We start from the raw sequence: 14650 nt of genomic DNA, 5'->3' as shown, positions 1-14650 counted from the left end.
TCTGCAGGGACAAGGGAGGGTTGGGAAGGTGAACACAGCTCCCATCTGCAGGACAAGGAGAGTTAGGGAAGGTGAACACAGCTCCCATCTGCAGGACAAGGGCAGGTAGGGAAGGTGAACACAGCTCCCATCTGCAGGACAAGGGCAGGTAGGGAAGGTGAACACAGCTCCCATCTGCAGGACAAGGGAGGGTTGGGAAGGTGAACACAGCTCCCATCTGCAGGAACAAGGGAGAGTTTGGGAAGGTGAACACAGCTCCCATCTGCAGGACAAGGAGAGTTTGGGAAGGTGAACACAGCTCCCATCTGCAGGACAAGGGAGGGTTGGGAAGGTGAACACAGCTCCCATCTGCAGGAACAAGGACAGGTAGGGAAGGTGAACACAGCTCCCATCTGCAGGACAAGGAGAGTTAGGGAAGGTGAACACAGCTCCCATCTGCAGGACAAGGGCAGGTAGGGAAGGTGAACACAGCTCCCATCTGCAGGACAAGGGAGGGTTGGGAAGGTGAACACAGCTCCCATCTGCAGGACAAGGGAGGGTTGGGAAGGTGAACACAGCTCCCATCTGCAGGACAAGGGCAGGGTGGGAAGGTGAACACAGCTCCCATCTGCAGGACAAGGGAGGGTTGGGAAGGTGAACACAGCTCCCATCTGCAGGACAAGGGAGGGTTGGGAAGGTGAACACAGCTCCCATCTGCAGGACAAGGGAAGGTTGGGAAGGTGAACACAGCTCCCATCTGCAGGACAAGGGAGGGTTGGGAAGGTGAACACAGCTCCCATCTGCAGGACAAGGGAGGGTTGGGAAGGTGAACACAGCTCCCATCTGCAGGACAAGGGAAGGTTGGGAAGGTGAACACAGCTCCCATCTGCAGGACAAGGAGAGTTTGGGAAGGTGAACACAGCTCCCATCTGCAGGAACCTCTGGGCAGGTTGGGAAGGTGAACACAGCTCCCATCTGCAGGAACAAGGAGAGTTTGGGAAGGTGAACACAGCTCCCATCTACAGGACAAGGGAGGGTTGGGAAGGTGAACACAGCTCCCATCTGCAGGAACAAGGGAGGGTTGGGAAGGTGAACACAGCTCCCATCTGCAGGAACAAGAACAGGTTGGGAAGGTGAACACAGCTCCCATCTGCAGGAACAAGGACAGGTTGGGAAGGTGAACACAGCTCCCATCTGCAGGAACAAGGACAGGTTGGGAAGGTGAACACAGCTCCCATCTGCAGGACAAGGAGAGTTTGGGAAGGTGGACACAGCTCCCATCTGCAGGGACAAGGACAGGTTGGGAAGGTGAACACAGCTCCCATCTGCAGGAACAAGGACAGGTTGGGAAGGTGAACACAGCTCCCATCTGCAGGACAAGGAGAGTTTGGGAAGGTGGACACAGCTCCCATCTGCAGGGACAAGGACAGGTTGGGAAGGTGAACACAGCTCCCATCTGCAGGAACAAGGGAGGGTTGGGAAGGTGAACACAGCTCCCATCTGCAGGACAAGGGAGGGTTGGGAAGGTGAACACAGCTCCCATCTGCAGGACAAGGAGAGTTTGGGAAGGTGAACACAGCTCCCATCTGCAGGGACAAGGGAGGGTTGGGAAGGTGAACACAGCTCCCATCTGCAGGGACAAGGAGAGTTTGGGAAGGTGAACACAGCTCCCATCTGCAGGACAAGGGAGGGTTGGGAAGGTGAACACAGCTCCCATCTGCAGGACAAGGGCAGGGTGGGAAGGTGAACACAGCTCCCATCTGCAGGAACAAGGAGAGTTTGGGAAGGTGAACACAGCTCCCATCTGCAGGACAAGGAGAGTTTGGGAAGGTGAACACAGCTCCCATCTGCAGGAACAAGGACAGGTTGGGAAGGTGAACACAGCTCCCATCTGCAGGAACAAGGAGAGTTTGGGAAGGTGAACACAGCTCCCATCTGCAGGAACAAGGGAGGGTTGGGAAGGTGAACACAGCTCCCATCTGCAGGACAAGGGAGGGTTGGGAAGGTGAACACAGCTCCCACCTGCAGGAACAAGGGCAGGTTTTAAGCCCTGTCCATGGAATTATCAGATCCTTGCCCCTCCTGCTGCCCCAGAACCCCCAGCAGCTCTGTTTTCCACCCAGCTGCATCCCCAGAGGACACTTGAGATGCTCAAGTCACAGAACCAGCTGTGTGAACACAGGGATGACAGACAATGAGCCACCTCCTCCCCCTGCACAGCCCAGAGCCCAAGGGACATCTCACATCAGCTCAGATCATGCTGCAAGGTGCCAGCACTGAGCACTTGGGACAGGTTTGTCTTTTCAGAGGGGCAGGCACTGCCCAGGCTCCTCAGGGAATGGTCACAGCCCCAGGCTGCCAGAGCTCCAGGGGCATGTGCAGGGTGGGATTTTGGGGTGTCTGTGTGGGGCCAGGAGTTAGAGTTTGATGATGTTTGTGGGTTCCTTCCAACTCGGGACATTCTGTGATTCCACAGCTCTGAATATTGCACAGGGAAGGGAAGGAAAAGGGAAAAGGGAAAAGGGAAAAGGGAAAAGGGAAAAGGGAAAAGGGAAAAGGGAAAGGAAAAGGGAAAGGGAAAGGAAAAGGAAAAGGAAAAGGAAAAGGAAAAGGAAAAGGAAAAGGAAAAGGAAAAGGAAAAGGGAAAGGAAAAGGGAAAGGAAAAGGAAAAGGAAAAGGAAAAGGAAAAGGGAGCAGCCTCCCCTCTCCCAGGTCCCACAGAGCCTCTGCAGCCACCACAGCTCCTGCCAAAACACACCAACAAAACCCCTCCAACTCTGTGCTCACAGACCTGCCAGAGGAGTCCTTTATTTTAATTTTTTTTTTAACAACAGAATGTTTTGCCAACACATTCAAAGCAAGGCGAGCTCCTCACACTCCTACAACCCCGAGCCTGTGTGCACAGACACAAAAGAGCAGCTGCAGTTGTGCAGGGAGCACATTTCACAGCCACCTCTCCCCAAAGAGGGCTGCAATAAACCCAAACCTGGCTGCTCCAAGCAGCATTTGCATGCACAGTGCCTGTGCTGCAGGCAGGGAGAGGGGGAGCACAGCAGGCATATGTTTTGTTTTCCCTTCACATCTGATTATGCTCATTATTAGGCACAAGAGGACAGGTGTATTCTCCAGACACAAGCCTGCAAACAGGATTGCTCCTCTCTGCTGGACAGGTGGGGCTTTTGCCACTCAGGGTCTCTCCTCCAGAGCAGCTCATCTGCTCACAATCAGGGCAAGGCTGAGTGACCCCAGCTGGATCCTGGAGCCTGCTCCAACCAGCACAGAGCTGGAGCAGGAGGGCTCCAGAGGAACGTGGGGCTGAGCAAGCCAGCTCAGAGCCATGCTGAGAAGACAAGGATAAAGCAGAGATGCACAGCAATCTTCAGGCAGAGCTGCCTGACCAGTGCTGCATCCCAGGCTGGCACAGACATGAGCACACAGACACTCCATGTGCCACAGGCTCACTGCAAGGAGCCCCTTCCCCCTGCATTAAAGCAGGCAAGACAACCAAATGCTTAAAAATAAGCTTCCCTCTACCAAAATCTGTCAGAGGGAGTTAACCTCCTTTTCTTCCCATTGATTCTATCGTGTTCTGCCACACAAATCCTTCCCATCTGCTTAAGAGAAAGAAAAGGACAAATACACTCACAAAAGAAGAAAGGGAAATAGACTCTACTTCCTGCATTCCCCAGGAAAGCCATTTATTGGCTCTCCACTGGGGCAGGGAGAGCAGCCAGGGGAGCCTGCCCGTGCACACCCCTCCAGCCACCTCTGCTCTGGGTTTGTGCTCTCTGTGTAGCCACCTGCACCTCCTCTCTGCAGGAAAACCTGCCCTGCTGGTGCTGCTGTCACCCCTGAGACTCCACAACATCAACCCCTGGTGACTCTGCAAAGCCTTCCCTGACAGCATCACAGCCCAGGATTCCCCCTGGCTGCTCACTGACCTTGCACTCAGGGCTGTCCAAACCAGGGGACACACTGCCCACATCCAGAACCTCAGAGAGCTGGCTCCTCAAACCCTGAAACAGAAAGCAGAAGGATCAGTTCTGAGAACAACCAGAGATGCTGAGACCAATACCCCAACACAGCTCAGAATCCCTGCTCACCACCCACAGACAGCAGCTCAGCAGCATTTCCCTTCCCTGTGGGACCAAGGGACACCAGTGCCACACAGGGAGGGCACTGCCACCCTCCCAGTGCCCCTTGTGCCACCAGCCTTAGCAGGAGAGGGTGGCACAAGGAACATCCAAAGGGGATGCTCCTGCTCCCCTGCACACTTCCAGGCATTTCTTCCCTCACAGCCACAAGTTATCATTCCCCCTTGGGGACCCTCCTGGCAGCCTGGGGCCCTGCCCACACGTGCCCACACCAGGCAGAGCCACTTGCCAGCACAGGCCTGTAAATAATGACATTCTCAGCCATTTGCTGGCCGTGCTGCCTCTGCTCCCACTGGCAGATGGCAGTGGCAGCTTCCTGTGGAGATGAGGAGATGCTGATGGGCATCTCCCCCCAAGCCAGGGCTGCCCTCCCCTCCTGCCTGGGGACCCTCCAGCCACATAATCCCCCCCTCAGCAAAAGCTGCTGAGCCCTGAAAGCACAGTTCTTATTCTGCTTGTTATTTGCCTTTTTGCAATTATCCAAGCACACTCTCAGCTCCCTGTGACCTACTTTTCCATGGATATTAGCTCACCCCCAGCCCCAGTCTGAGGTGCTGCCCTGTGCCACACTCAGCTGTGAGGCACTGGAGAGGGGGGCACTGCATCATCCCAGAGGAGCCTGAAGCCCACAGCCAAGGAAAAAGGAGCTTTTGGTGACTCACCACAGGCTGAACCACCTCCTGGTCAGAGCACCTGGAGACAGGCAAGTCCTGCTCACAGCCACTGGCCCTGGATGCCTTTGAAAGCTGGGAGGAAAAGCACATTACAGCCTGTGATGCCCTACCCCTGCAGCCTCACCTGGGCATTCCCAACACGGCAGCTGCTGCTGGAAACACGGGCCTGGCCTCTCCCAGGGAAGAAAAGGTGACTGAGCATCATGGGGAACACACCAAGCACGTGTGACCCACAGGACAAGCACAAAACACCACTTCACAGGAGGGCTGGGGAGGGCAAAGAAGTGCTCTTCAAACCTCCCTGATAAAAGGCACTTGCTTCCTTTCCATCTGCAAGGATCCCTCAGAGCTCCCAGCCCACCACACAGGAGCCATAAAAGCACTTTAAAATTCCACTTTGCTGTGCCTGAGTGCAGCGAGGGCTCCTGCATCCCCAGCCATTCCCAGCTGCAGGAACTGCTCAGTGGGAACACCCTGCTGCCTTCAGCAGAGAACTCAGGGGCACAAAGCACACCCAAGAGTTTGGGACAGCAACACCCTCAGCTCCTCAGGACACAGCGTGTTTTCCAGGCTGGCTTTTGCAGTTTATCATTTCTTACAGACATTACACAGCAGTGTAATGCAGAATGTGTTCTGCACACTGCAGAATCAGCAGGAAGGCAGCCAGGCTGGAGAGACTGTCCAGCAGAGCCCATGCTCTGCCTGGGATCCTGCCCTGGAGCCTGAGCAGGAGCAGATCTGGCAGCCCAGGGTGGGACACAGCCCAAGCCCTGCTCCTCCCTGAGCCCAGCTCTCCTCCCACACTGGCAGGGTCTGTGCTCCCAGCCCCAGCCCTGGGGCTCTGTCCTTCCCACACCTTGATCACAGCACCTTCCACACCTGCCCAGCTCTGAGCAGGGAGAGAACAGCAGGAGAGGAACAAAGCAGCACAGGCAGCTGGGCTCAGCCTGAGCTGCACCAGCCCTGCACACACAGGAGCTGTGGTTCCTCCTCCCAGGCTCAGGCTCCAGCACAGTCGTGGCTTTGCCTGTCGTGGCTTTGGCCAGTGTCACACTTGGTGTGTGCAGGAGGGAGGAATGACTGCCCAGCTCAGCCCTGAGATGCCATCTGGGAATTCAGAGCACTGCTGCCCCCCCAGGAGCAGGAAAGCACTTGGGCCTGGCTCCACAGAAGAGCAGACAGTGCTCCAAGAGCTTTCCTGAGTCAGGGCTGACGAGACCACGGCAACAGCCAACACCAAGACCACACAGCTCTCTTACTTTGCCATCATCCTCTGATTCTGAATCAGCTGCTGCTTCTTCCCTCTCTTCGTGCAGCCCCTCTTGTGCACAGGACATGGTGTCAGCAGGGTCAGGCAGGCTGGCCAGCAGATCCCCCTCTCCGAGAGGGGAGCCGGGCACGTCCGGCCCTGCTGCGCCCCTCTCCCCCTCAGGCTCAGGCAGCTCCTCGGCTGCAGAGGCATCTCCTTCCACCTCAGCATCTTCTTTGGCCACCACTTCATCCCCAGCAGGCTCCTGCTGCTTGCTGTGGGCAGACAGGCTGCTGTCAGCACTGCCAGGGAGGGTCTGCACCGGGGACGGAGGGCACGCAGCACCCGAATCCAGGGAAGACTCTGGCACCTCCTCAGGGTGTCTCCATTTTAAAGACTCCTTCTAGGCAGCAAGTCAAAGACAATTATGGACCCAGCATTCTCTCTGGGGGATGCAGGAGGCAGGAACAGCACAGGCTCTCCTACAGCAAGCAGCAGAATCCCAAATCTTTGGGTGACTTCAAGAACTGTTTGATTTCTTTTCACACCGTCCTGTTCCAAGGCAAGGGACTCCACTGACATGATCTCGTTCATTTCTTGGCCTCTGACTGTTTTTGATCTGTTGCTTTTTTTATTCACAGGGTCTCAGTGGGTAAGAGTGGCTGTGCAAGGCCACCAGCCCCTGTGAGCACCCACGGGCCACACAGCAGGGCCATTTGTGCTTCACATTGGATCTGTCCAGGGAGAGATGGACATTTGTAAGAGACCATGACAGGCCATTTCAAGCAGAGGAGAGCAGGCAGGATCACCATCCCACCTTCCAGTGGGACACACTGGAGGGTGGGTGACTGAAGGCACCACTCAGAGCTCAGAAAGAGCCGTGACTAACACAGGGGGCTGAGAGATGGGGAAAAAATAATCCAGAATTAAAGCTTAGTCACCCAAAGGTTCAAGAGCCTGTCCCAGCAGTGGGGAGGCCACAAGAGTGCCCATGGAGAGGGGAGCAGCCAGGAAAGGCTCCCTCATCAGCATGCAGCCAGAGCTGCTCGCACGTCCCACTTCCTCACTGTTTTATTAATGCCACAGTGTCTTGTCAAACACTCCCTGCATCCTGTGCACGGCGTGTTCTGTACACTGAGTGCATATTTTAGCAGTGTATTTTTACCAGAGTGCCTCTGGAATGCTGGCAGCTCCCAGCCCAGGGCTGCAGTGCTACAGGAGCACGGTGTGAGTGTGGCACTGCTCTGCCAGACCTCCCCAGGGCTGAGCCAGCATCCAGCAGGATGAGAGGACAGAGGAGCCCAACTCCTGGCAATTCCCAAAAATCCTGCAGCTCTGGGCCTCACCTGCCATCCCTGGTACTGTCAGCTCACAGCCCCTGCCCAGCAGAGGTTCCAGAGTCACCAACCAGCCACAGGAGGCTCCTGGGGACACCAGAGAAAGGTGGGCAAGGGGAACTTCTTCAGCCACCCTCCTGCTACCACTTTTCTGGGGATTAGGGTGGCTGGAAAGTTATGCTGCTTTTGGACAACTTGCTTCAGAGTTCTCCTGAGGACATCCCACCAGGAGAGCTGGCAGGGTCCAGGATGTCCCAAATGAGGCCAAGCAGGATTTTGATGCTTGAACACAGGATCACACACAGAAATATATTAATACACCAGCAGTGGTGTGCACACCAAAGGACTTCTCTCCAGCCCACTAAAATATCCCAGAATAATCTCTCTGGCTGGCAGAATCCTATTTTAATGGCAATTATGGGCAAACCTTTTGTTAGCATCACACTTTGATGATCACAAATGCAACTCTGCAGAAGAGGGAACCATGCCAGTCAGGCACACAGGTGCAGGAGGAGGGAGGCTTTTCCTCCTGCAACAACAGACTACAGATTTCCTCTGGATCTCAGAGCAGGACAAGCTATAACTTGGGTTATAACTGGCTTTGGCTGATCTTTCCACCAGCTGTAACATTCTACCTGCCCTGAGTGGCACTAACTGATGGGAAATTCCTGCCCATCACCTCACTACCTCCAGTGCCCAGCATTAAACTTTAACTAAGAACAAAAACAAGCCAAGCAGCTGCACATACACACACACAGCACCAGAAGCTGCCTACTGCATGCAAAGCCTGGGTGGCACCATGCAAGCAGGACAGGGATGCCAGGGAGCCACTGTCACCTCTCCCAGGCTGGCAGCCTCCTCCTCCTCCTCAGGGCTCCTGTGGGGCTGGGGAGCAGCTTCAGCAGCACCAGCTGATGGGCTGCCAGGCTCCTGCTGCTCCTCCTGGCTGTTCTCCTAGGAGGGGGGACACAGCCACTTGCAGAATTCCTCACACCACCTTCCCAAGCTGGGCCAGGTCACCACCCACCACAGGCACCCCTAGAGCACAAAGTTCTCCAGCTGAGCAGCTTTCCTGGGAGCTCACAGGCCCAGATTCCCAAACATCAAGCTGTTGGATCCTTCACTGCTGCTTTTCCTGCTGGCCAGCTCCATGAACTCACTGTTCCTCCAGACTCTTCCCTGTGAGCTGTGTCTGATGCTGATCCTGGCTCAGCAAGTCACTAAAACCTTCTATTTCCTTTGGATACATCCATTCAACCCTGACCAGGGGCTACACAAAGCCAGTTTGTTCATGATTTCACCCATTGCTGCTGGTATCTCCCCCTCAGGACTCACTACACGAATCCTTGTCTCCTGTTTTGCTCAGGAGCAGGCTGAGCAGTGCTTTTCTACTGCCACCTCATGGAACTATGAAAGAATTCTGTTTTCCAGTCAGGGCACTGCTGTTTTATCAGGACAGGCTATCACCCATCTGGGTTAACAGCCTGGCTGTTGGGCAGCAATTGCCATTCCATAATAGATTCCCATCCCTGCAGCACTGAAATGCCAAGACAGCTCTTTGTTCCTGCACACATTAACATTTCAGTGAGGAATTGGGCCCCCACAGGCTGCTTGTTGTCTGGAGATGAGAGAGTCAGGGCTCTCTTTGTCACATCCACTTTAGCATAAGCCTTTGCAGATCCTGCCCAGCACCCTGAATAGGTTCTCCAGCAAAGTACTTCACAGCTTAATTTTCCTGTGCTGTGAAAAGGATAAGGGAAATACTCTAAAACACTTTAAAAGAAATTAATTTGCCTTTCAGATACTGGAATAGGATTTTCAAAGTGGTGAGAAAGGATTAATGTCAGCACAAACAGTCGGGCCAAATCACCAGAGCTGCTTACAAGGCACTTCCCATTGTGCCCTTGTCATCTTAAGGCTGATCCCAGCTAAGGAAGTGCAGGGACAGCTCAGCTCTGCACAGGGCCTGGGCTGCTCTGAAAGCTCTGTGTCTGAGCCACGGGATTTGTCAGGGCAAGAAGAAAGAAAAGTGGTTTTTGTGTGGCCACAGAGGAGCGTGCAGCCCACGTGGAGAGTGCTGAGGGAGCCAGTGACAGAGGCACAGCACTCCCACAGGGCAGGGGACATTGCCCAGAGCCTGTGCAGGACAAGGAGCCTTCCCTGCACACCCCCAGATACCCCCAGTGCCTCTTCCTCCTCCAGCCTTCCCCCACACCTCTGACCCCAGAGCCTTCTCCTGCTGCTCCCTGGAAAAGCAGATTTCCCCCTTGCCTCACCTCCCTGGCTTTATTTTCCCTGTTTGAGGATGAAGCAAAGCTCCAGGCTGTGCAAAGATGACTCCTCAAGTCCCAGGTACCAAACCACAACCACCCCAAGCAAAACCTCCCTTCAATGCCCACCCCACAGCCCCACAGCTGTGCCCTCCTCTCCCTCACCCTGCTCCAGGCTGTTCTGCTCCTATGGGACACAGGAAACTCATCCCTCTGGCACCACTCCTGCCCTCTCATCCCCTGGCAGTGCCACAGCTCCTCTCCCACCTGGGCAGCCTCCCCTGCCCATCCCATCACTGTGCTCTCACCTCAAAGTCAAAGCTGCCTGCCAGGGCTTCAACATCCAGGTACACGTTTTTCAACAGTCTTGAGGTCCCATGGAAACTCTGAAGGATTAAAAAATAAAATAAAATAAAATAAATGGCCAAGATTGAGTTCTGACCTCTGCAATGCCACAGGAGGGGTTCCTCAGCAGGGAAATTAGGCAGCAGAGCCATGGCCATGCACCCACAGCCAATTCATCCTGGAATGACACCGTGGCAGGTGTTGATTTGTAGGGGTTACCATGGGAAAATAGGATCAGATGCTTTCTGGGGACCAAACAGCACAAAGAAAAGAGAGCACAAATGAAAGCCCAGGGACAAAGCCATTACCAGGGGAGCACCAGGAGGCCTCAGCACTCTGCTCATAACAACAAAAACTGTGTGCCAGGGCACACAAATACCTCATTTTCACTTCCTTCCTCTTCGTTTTTCCACTTCTCTGGCACTGCCACGTTCAAGGAACTTTTCTCTTCACAGATCAAACCCAGCAGGTTCCTGGTGTGGCTGGTGGGCTTGGAGATCTCTGCAGGCTGTGGAGGCCACAAGAAAGGGAAGTGAGAGATCAGACAGCAGGAAAGGGGAGATAGAGACCCACTGAGACATGGGGCAGCTGCTGGGTTCTGGGAGGGAGGTCACCTTCCTGCCATTTAACATGTTTGTTTATTTTTCAAGGTGTTTATGTCTATGTTTTGCACATATTTTGCTTTCCTTTCCTTTAAAGGATCAATTTCTTGCCATTTAACAAGTTTTATTGACCCCCAGGTCACTTTCTAGTAATAAATAAAGCATCCAACATGGTTGTAAACCTTACATTCACCAGGACAACAGCTCTTCTAATTTTATTCTCAAATAGAAAATAGTTCATTAAATTTTATAATCTGTATTGTTTGTCATGCTTCATTTGCACATCAAATTCCACTAAAACTTAACACACTTTTTTCCCTCTGCAACAGTTATTGAAACAATTCTTTCAATCTGCTATACTAGCAGAAGAAATCCCACCACTGATTTAGCACTGGGCTCCCTAGAAATTGAAGGAGAAAGGAAATACAGTTTTTTAATGTACAACAGTTTTTAAAACTGACAGATCACAAAGTCATTGTCACTGAAGTGTCCCCCACAGCTCTGCAGTGCACTTCCCAGGGAAGAGGGAGCCTCACCAGAGTTCCTTCCTTGGGGATGAGGCTGGGCTCCACCACACTGCCCAGGTCCAGGTTCAGGGAGCCACGAAGGGCCAGGGATGAAGATGGGGTGAGGCCACGGAGAGGAGAGAGGGTGCCCAGGGGAGGCTGGATGGGTGCCAGCTGGGAGCCTGGGGGCTGGAGAAGCACAGGGAAGTCACTGGCAGGACAGCACAGCTCCCACTCCTGCCTTGGAACAGGCAAGGAGCTGCCCTGGGCAAGCAGGGGCTGTGGGACCAGCCCTGCTCAGAGCCCCACACCAGCACACAGCACAGGCAAGGAAACAGGGCTGGATTTACTCACACATTTTGCTTCCCAAATGCCCATCTGAATGGGTCCTGACCACTCCCAGACACACCAAGAGTGTGTGTTCTCTACAGAGTGTCCCACAGCCAAAACTGGAGGTGATTCTGTACCCAGTGCTCCCACCCCAGCTGATTCACTGCTCATCACCCAGCTCTGGGGACACAAGGCACATTGTCCAACCCCTCCCCAGGAGCACTGCAGGCAGAGCCTACTCACAGGCAGCTGCTTCAGGAACTGCTTCCCCTTCTTGTCCTTCTTCTTCTCTTTCTTCTCCTTCTTTTCCTTCTTCTCCTTTTTCTCCTTCTTTTCCTTCTTCATGCTGCCCCGAGCCAGCAGCTTCTCCCTCTCCTGGATGACCAGCTGCTTGTAGTGCTCATCACAGGGGTGCTCCCACGTGGAGAGGCCACTCTCAAAGTTGAAGAAATAGATGTCACCACCAGCAATATCTTGGCTGCAGGGCAAAAACAGCAGGAAAAAGTGAAACAGTTAAAAATACAGCTGCACAGGCCACAGCATCTTTGCTGAGCACCTGAAGCTCAGGGAAAAGGAGTGTGATGTCCCCATGAGGCCAAAAATGTGTCAGTGTGGGGAAGCAGCTCTCCCAGGATGCTCATACCAGCTTCCCAAAGAGTTCTTCCCCTTTTTCTGCCACCCAAAAAGCCCTGATCTCCTGATACCCAGTCTAAGCCAATTCTCTGCCAGCTGGAAGCCCCTGCCCTTGTCCTGTCACTGGGAATGCCCAGCACAGCTGGTGCCAGACTCTCACCAGGCCTTCCACTGTGGGGGCAGCGGGGTCACCAGGCACTCCCTGGCCAGCCACAGCAGCTCCGGCTCCTTGTCGGGGTCAATCCCGATCGTCGGTGCGAAATCCCGGATTTCTGGCAAAACAAAAGCAGTCTGTGAAGCCAGCCCACCCAACAGAGCCTCCTCAGCTAAAGCTGTGGGCACTCTGGGAAATCCTGAGCCCTAAACAAAGCTGCCCAAAGCCTCCAGCAAAGTCCTGTGTGCCCATCCTGCAGGCTGGAGTGACACTGCAGTGACAGCTCTGCCTCCGCTAAAATCCGTGTATTCCACCCTCTGCAGCCACTTCAGAAACCAATTCCTGCTTTCTGAATGCACCTAGAAGTGACCTGCATGCCTGAATCCCTTCTCCCAGCTCCTGGGAAGATGGGCCACGCTCACCTTGCTCCTTAGGAACGTAGGATTCATTGTAGTCCTCTTCCAGAATGAGCTGGTCCCCGATGCGCAGGGCTCCTGCCATGGATCCCACACCTGGCAGCAGGGGGGAACCAGCACAGTCACAACTGCCCTCAGGAAAGAAAATTCCTCCTCCCCAGCTCATGGCAGAGCCCTTCCACTGCAGCACACACAGCAAAACCAAATCAAAATGCTTCCACACACACCTCCAAGGGCTGGGGAAACAGGGAGCAGAGCTGGAGTGGCACAAAGTTATCATCAGACCCCCCAGGCCTTCCAGTTTCTACAGGAAAGATGCTTCAGGCACGTTTTAAACAGATAAAAAATAAGCTGAAATGAGAAAGTGAAGAAAGAGAAGGCAAGCAACTTTCCCAAAGCATTGCTTGGTGATTTAACTCATAGGACACACCACAGCTGGGCCTTTCCAACCCATCCAGCACCAGTCCATGCAGTTGGGATTCACCCACCTCACCCCAAACATCCCCAGCTGCAGCTCTGTGTGGCCACATTTGGCCAGCACAAGCACTGGGGGACCATGACTGCTGCTCAAACACACAATTCAATGCCAAGGTCAAACATTTCAGCCTAAACTTCCTAAATTCTCCACGCAAAAAGCATTCCTCTGCTTTCCTGGTGAGACCCAGGGGGCTGTGGTACCCAGTGGTAACCACCCAGAGCAGGATCACCACCTGTGACACGGCCACCACTGCCCTCCTCACCTCCCTGTGTCCTCAGCCCACCCCGTTTTATAACTCTTATGTAAAGTAAGTCTCAGAAGCAGCAACTAATCCTGGCAGCTTCCAGGCGAAGATATTCTCAGGACAGCCAAACCAAAGCAGCATCACAGAACTCACACCACTCCCCCTCCCAAATGTCCCCAGTTGGAGCATTTGGATGTGGGCAACTCGCTTCTGTTCCTATTTTCCTCTCCCAAAACTATCTCAGCCCCATCTCCCATCCCCGGCGTTGGCACTCAGGGATGAATTACGGGCTCACTCCTCCCTTGGAGATTCTGCCTCGCCACATATGGGGAGACCTTAGTGCGACCTTTCAGTGCTTGAGGGGCAGCTGTAACAGATGGGAACAAGGGGAACTGCTTCAAATAAAAGAGCAGGATTCAGGTGAGATCTGTGGAGAGAGCCCTTCCCTGTGAGGGTGGTGAGACCCTGGCACAGGGTGCCGAGAGAGGCTGTGGCTGCCCCATCCCTGAAAGTGTTCAAGGTCGGGTTGGATGAAACCTGGGACAGCGGAAGGCGTCCCTGCCCAAGGCATGGGGGTGGAACTGGATGATTTTCAGGTCCCTTCCAACCCCAAAACACGTCCTATAGCTCTGTGCAAAGAGAACCAAAGCCTCAGTGCAGCCGCGGCCGCGCCAGCCTGGAGCCACGGAAAAAGCGCGGCTGGCAAGAAGGACAAACAGCTTTGTCAATAGGGTATTTAGAAAAACAGGAAAAAAATCCCTTTTCACCCTTACCACGACAGCACCCACACGACCCACGCACAGCCAGGAGCCGGCGGACCCCGCCTGAGGCGGGAGGCCGGAACCGCGCGGCGCGGGGCCGCTCCCCGCAGCCTCCGCTCACCGAGAGGCGCCTCCCCGGGCCGGGCCCGGCTCGGTGCCGCTGCGGGGCCCGGCTCGGTGCCGCTCTGGGGCCCGGCCCGCCCAACGCTCACCGCGCCCCGCGCCGCCGCCGCCGTCCCGCGGGTGCCGCCGGTTGCGCGGAGCGCGGGATCGGCCGCGCCGGGCCCCGCCCCCCACCCGCCATTGGCCGGCGGGGCGATGCGCGACATCCGATTGGCCGCCGGGGAGGAGGGATGCATGACGTCACCGCGGCGGGGCCGCCGGGGGGCTGCGGTTGCCATGGCGACGCGTGGGTACCGCCCGCGGAGCATCCCGGTGTATCCCGGTGCATCCCGGTGCGTCCCGGCGGGGCGGGGCGGGGCAGCGGGACGGGGACGGGGCTGGGGACCGGGAAAGGG

General features: G+C 55.0%; 1 protein-coding gene across 4 annotated transcripts in view; it reads right to left on the bottom strand.

Annotated features, from left to right (window-relative positions):
* Positions 1-14394, bottom strand: part of CEP164 (centrosomal protein 164) — a 31934-nt gene extending 17540 nt beyond the window's left edge. For 2 of the 4 annotated variants that reach the window (XM_056509615.1, XM_056509614.1), the window contains exons 1-11: positions 14145-14394; positions 12656-12745; positions 12240-12351; positions 11690-11924; positions 11147-11305; positions 10388-10516; positions 9972-10049; positions 8231-8347; positions 6067-6459; positions 4796-4879; positions 3921-3995 (exon numbers count right to left, since the gene is read on the bottom strand). In XM_056509615.1, coding sequence (XP_056365590.1) covers positions 3921-3995; positions 4796-4879; positions 6067-6459; positions 8231-8347; positions 9972-10049; positions 10388-10516; positions 11147-11305; positions 11690-11924; positions 12240-12351; positions 12656-12734 — 1461 coding nt within the window. In that variant the 5' untranslated portion in view covers positions 12735-12745; positions 14145-14394. The remainder of the gene's footprint in view (positions 1-3920; positions 3996-4795; positions 4880-6066; positions 6460-8230; positions 8348-9971; positions 10050-10387; positions 10517-11146; positions 11306-11689; positions 11925-12239; positions 12352-12655; positions 12746-14144) is intronic. The other 2 variants (XM_056509613.1, XM_056509616.1) reach the window with 2 other exon arrangements.
* Positions 14395-14650: the final 256 nt, after the last annotated feature.

This window comes from Oenanthe melanoleuca, chromosome 24 (genome assembly GCF_029582105.1).
Source record: "Oenanthe melanoleuca isolate GR-GAL-2019-014 chromosome 24, OMel1.0, whole genome shotgun sequence".
NCBI lineage: Eukaryota > Metazoa > Chordata > Aves > Passeriformes > Muscicapidae > Oenanthe > Oenanthe melanoleuca.
This window is presented reverse-complemented; position numbering and strand designations above follow the sequence as displayed.